A 5,071-nucleotide genomic window follows, 5' to 3' on the forward strand; every position below is an offset into this window, starting at 1 on the left:
TCCATGTCTTTTGACTTCCCTTGTCACTGATGCTAGTATTGTAGTTTTCTAATAGTTTGAAAATACCAATTAGAGAGTGAGTGTCAACCTTAATTTCCCTGTGTTGTTTGTCATCGTCCTTGATTATTTTAGGTTTATATTTTCTTGCGATCATCACCCTTATTGTGTTATCTAGCTTTCGCCGAGCATAGTTGCCGTTGCCTAGTCCCTGAGGAGAACACGACATCTGTAGTTTGGGCATAAAAACCCTCCTATATTACAAACGATCATTTTGGCGCCGTTGCCGGGGACTAGCGTCGAGCGATTATGTTAGGCTATAGACTAGGTTTACTTTAGTTCCTTGTTCAATTCGTCGTGTATTTCATCTTCAGTGTTTCTCTTCTATCTTCCCCCATTGTTGCTTCGGCTTATTAGGATACTAACCTTCTGACTAGTGTTTACTGTTTATGAATGTGTGTAGGGAATCATAAATCTTTGCAGGTTGTTCTATAGTTACACTTGGTTAAGATATGGCATTGCTTCGTGATCTTTGGATGCCAAGTAGTCAATGCTATATCACAGGATCGGTTTGGTCAACTATTGAGGTAGAGAATTTTGAGATGAAGCCTGGTCTTATTGCTTTGGTTCAACAACAACAGTTTGGAGGACTGCCTACTGAGGATCCCTATGAGCACTTACACCGAGTCATGGAGTATTCAGATACAGTCAAGTACCATGGAGTTCCTCAAGATGCAATCATGTGCAGGTTGTTCACATTCTCCCTCCGCGATGATGCTCGTGCTTGGTATCGATCCTTGCCATCAAGGTCATACAGTTGGAATGAGATATCGCGAGCTTTCTTGGATAAATATTTCCCACTACACAAGCAGTCCGCAATTCGAGATGAGATCTTCAATTTTGTTCAGCGTGAAGGCGGGAGCTTGTATGATGCTTGGGAGACATACAAAGCCTTATTCAGGAGATGTCCTAATCATGGGCTCGAGAGATGGTTAGAGATGCAGATATTCTATAGAGGATTGACTTCGGACACTCGAGCTTATGTCGATATGGCAGCGGGTGGAGCTATTACAAACAAGACACTTGATGAAGCTTTTCTGCTGATTGAGAGCATAGCTTTCCACCAACTTCAGTGGTACAATAAGAAGCCCACGTCTGATTCATTGGTTTGCTTGCAACAAATCACTACACCTCAACCACCAATTCTTACACAAAAGCCCGAGCCTCTATCTCAGTGTGACAAGGTTGAGCTTGCATGCATTATATTTGACGATGATGGCACCATTCTAGTTGACACACACGCTACAGATCATCTGGATACTAGTGTTGGAGATTCAGTTTTGCATTGTGATGATTCTTCCATGAATGAGCCAGAGCTGCAGTTCGTTGCTTTTGATATTGAGGAGTCACCTTTAGTTAATATTGATCATGTGCTGCTAGAGCCAGATATGGAGAAGTTCGCCTTTGATGATGTTAGCCGCATTGATTCTTCAACACTTGAGCCTGAGATGGAGTGCTTCATGGTTGATTATGGTGAGGTGGATTCAGATGTCAAGGAGTCAAGCTCTATTTCACTTGTTGACATGAATCCGGTGGAAATTTCTACTACCACACCTCACCTGGTATCTTCAATGGAGGTAGTCCTGAAGCTTCTTCCTAACTATCTCAGGTATGATCTCAGCTTTCTCGACAAGATATGCCATATCATGGATACTGCCTATGCACCATGTGACTTGTTGTTGATACATGTTCGTGACTTGCTCAATAGATATACTTATATGATAGGGTACTCTATCGATGACTTAGAGGGCATTCTCTTTGTCACTTGTATTGTCTTGGTTGTTGAGTGTTCTTTCAGGTTGATGCTTGTGTACCATTTACTGTGAGTTGACCGAGTTCGAGATGACATTCCCTAGGATCCTGGTGGACTCAGAGCATGGGGATGAGGAGAAGCAAGGGGGCACACACGAGGAAGGGAGAAGCTGGAGCAGGCATGAGGATAGAGAAGCAAAAGGAGAGGAGCTGAAGTTGGTGAGGTGATCGAGCGAGTGCTACATCATCAAAGCCCGGTGAGCTGTTTCATGACCCATTCCGAGTATATCATCCATTGATACATGCTGAAATCAAATGTTATTTGGGTTGCTTAAGCCATTTCTTAAATGCCGTCCCACTGATTTTTACCTTTGACATATGATGCTTGATGTGAATATGTGAACTGAATCGTGAATGCCTTGTAAACTAGTGATCTACATACTGCTTGTTTTGCTGAAACTAGTGAAAGTTATTAGTTTTGAGTGCTCAAATCCCTAGTACACTAGAAAACTTAATCATTTTCTGCTTTTACCTCGATACACCTAGATCACCACGTTTAGATGCTGAATTTGTGCCAAGTGTCTTCCCATTGAGAGCAATCACCTAACCACTATGGATTAGCATGCTATGTTCCCTGGATCGGTAGCATGTGAATCAGACATGGAGAAGTGATGATTCTTGTTTTTGTTCTTATGCATTGTTCATTTAAGATAAGTAATAATGAATAAATTAGTCTGGCTACCTACAGTAGCATGTCATGTTCCCGGGATCGGTGGCATGTGAAATCGGGTTAGCTTGGGCAGTAATTAACAATAATAGAAATGTAATTGTCGAACCAGGTGTATACCATGTTCTCGGGATCGGTGGTATGTTCCTTTGGGGAGACAAACTAAAAAACTAATAATTGGTCGAGCTAGGTGTATACCATGTTCTCGGGATCGGTGGTATGTTCCTTTGGTGAGATTGATAAAATATTATCATTACTTCCTTCAAATTTAATAAGTGGTTCAACCACAATGTTATATTTTTGCAAATAAGTGATTTAATTCAAGCTCCTTTTGTTCTCAGGATCATGCTCTTTTTAGGAACCTTTTGGCACAGTCAGCATTTGAACTTGCTAATCTTCGTTTATCATTGCAAAAGTTTAAAATGGTCGAGTTTACTAGTGTCCTATTGATATGTAGCACTCTTAACCATTAATTTTCACTAGCCAAGTCCAAAGCATGCACTGTTTAGAGATCTACTTCACTTGACATTCTCTAGTCAGTTCACTGTTCATGTTCTTGCTTTTGTCATATGCCTTTGCTTGAGGACAAGCAAAGATTTAAGTGTGGGGGAACTTGATAAGCACATTTCATATATATAATTTTGACACACAAATTCACCATTTCTTGAGATGTGTCCATCTATTCTTGCTAAGAATTATCGAATATTCCATGAAAATCATATAATGAATCATTTACTAGTCATTGTGTTTCTTTTGCAGAAAAGTGCGCAAAGGCACTATAAACTCTAAGATCTGGAGTAGGTGGCTAAGAGAACCAGTCAAGTGAAAAGAAAGAAGAAGGACGGAGGGACTTGTGTGTGATGATAAGAAGTAACCAGAGGGGTTAGCCAAAGAAGAGAGGGACCAATTTGAGAAGAAAGAAGAGAAGTAGGAGGGCAAAATTGCAAAGTGGTAGATTAGATCATGGGGGATCAAAATCCCTAGCGCAGCCACCAATCCCCTTCGGAGCCTGGCATCTCCATCTCTCTCCCCCTCACCACTTCTTCTCCCACCTTCGGCCGCCATCGCGGCCAGGCCATCATGGCGGCGCGCCTCCGGACTTCGCTGCTCCACCAGCACCTTCACCCACCAGCACCACATCATCCAGCCACCACTCCGTCTTCGCCGCCATCACCTTGGGCGCTCCACTTCGTCGCCGCGCCTGGCGCGCCCGACCAGACGGGTGTCTAGTTCCCCGCGCCACCTGCTGCTGCTCTCTCCCTCTCCGCTGCTCCTCCCCTCGTCTCCACTTCCTCTGTTTCTCTTCTTCTCCTAACCCTGCTATTGCTCTTCTTCTTCTCTCAACGTTCCTGCTGCTCCTTCTCCTTGCATCCCCTTGCTGTAGTTGCCTCAACCTGCTGCTTCTTCTCCAACCCCACACTACTCCTATTCCCTTTCCTTGATGGTGTTCCTTTACTGAAGAAAACAACCTGCTGTTGTTCTTTACTTGTTGCTGACCCTATTCTTCTCTGAACCCAAACTGCTGCTGCTTCTCTTCTCTTTTTACTTCTTGCAAAATTCTGTAAACTGCTAGGTGAACTTGTGTACTGTTCTGAATACTTAATTTTCTGTAAGTTGAGGTGTGTGAAATCTCTGTAATTTTGACAAGTTTATTGTTCAGTACTTTGTAATATTCAGCATTGAGATGTTTTAGTAGATGCAATATTCAGATTTGGGAAAAACTTGCAACCTGACAATTGTTCAGTTTCGTACTTGTAAAATATAGTGCACTTTATTATGTGCTCTGACTAGTTAATGTCTAGTTGTTTGGATAATATTTAGTATATGTGATATGCTCTGTGATATAGTAATCTTCTAGTATATGTCTGTGATCCCCTATGTGTATGTTTCTTGACATCTACTGTAATCTGTCATGTACTAGTAACTTTGCTATAGTCTAATTGATGTTCAGTTGTTAGTCTCTGTGCAAGCTATGTACCAGTGGCATTTATGCTTGTGATTTTCCAGTGAACTTGTTTAATTTCAGTTCATATGTTAGCACAAGTACCTTTGCTATATAAATATATATGTGTGTGCTTGTGATTTAAACAATCTGTTTTCTGTCCAGTAATTTTGTTTCTTTCCTTCTTCCCTTTTTTATATGCTTGCTATATATATATATATATATATATATGTCCATGTCTTTTGACTTCCCTTGTCACTGATGCTAGTATTGTAGTTCTCTAGTAGTTTGAAAATACCAATTAGAGAGTGAGTGTCAACCTTAATTTCCCTGTGTTGTTTGTCATCGTCCTTGATTATTTTAGGTTTATATTTTCTTGCGATCATCACCCTTATTGTGTTATCTAGCTTTCGCCGAGCATAGTTGCCATTGCCTAGTCCCTAAGGAGAACACGACATCCGTAGTTTGGGCATAAAAACCCTCCTATATTACAAACGATCACTGCTTCTCTATTGGGAATTGTGACCACATGTCAAGATCCAGATGTTCTGTCCTGTAGTCATTGCATCCTTCCTTGACGAGGATGTACGTCT

At 41.5% G+C, this 5,071-nt stretch overlaps 1 protein-coding gene and 1 non-coding gene across 2 annotated transcripts; one reads left to right on the plus strand and one right to left on the minus strand.

Annotated features, from left to right (window-relative positions):
- Positions 1-13: 13 nt before the first annotated feature.
- Positions 14-4,378, plus strand: LOC119337169. Its single transcript, XM_037609291.1, has 2 exons — positions 14-1,666; positions 1,914-4,378. Exons 1-2 carry the CDS (start codon positions 510-512, stop codon positions 2,035-2,037), a joined length of 1,281 nt encoding a protein of 426 aa, XP_037465188.1. The 5' UTR covers positions 14-509; the 3' UTR covers positions 2,038-4,378.
- On the minus strand, positions 869-979 carry LOC119342352. The gene has a single exon (XR_005165552.1). It is a non-coding gene; the product is annotated as a small nucleolar RNA R71 (small nucleolar RNA).
- Positions 4,379-5,071: the final 693 nt, after the last annotated feature.

The sequence above is a fragment of the Triticum dicoccoides genome, chromosome 7B, assembly GCF_002162155.2.
Source record: "Triticum dicoccoides isolate Atlit2015 ecotype Zavitan chromosome 7B, WEW_v2.0, whole genome shotgun sequence".
Lineage (NCBI taxonomy): Eukaryota > Viridiplantae > Streptophyta > Magnoliopsida > Poales > Poaceae > Triticum > Triticum dicoccoides.

What these genes read in the sequence shown, in the direction of transcription:
- LOC119337169 (XM_037609291.1), top strand. Translation starts at nt 510, where the DNA reads ATGGCATTGCTTCGTGATCTTTGGATGCCAAGTAGTCAATGCTATATC. An exon ending in CTTCTTCCTAACTATCTCAG is followed by an intron (nt 1,667 to 1,913) that starts GTATGATCTCAG and finishes GACATTCCCTAG; the next exon opens with GATCCTGGTGGACTCAGAGC.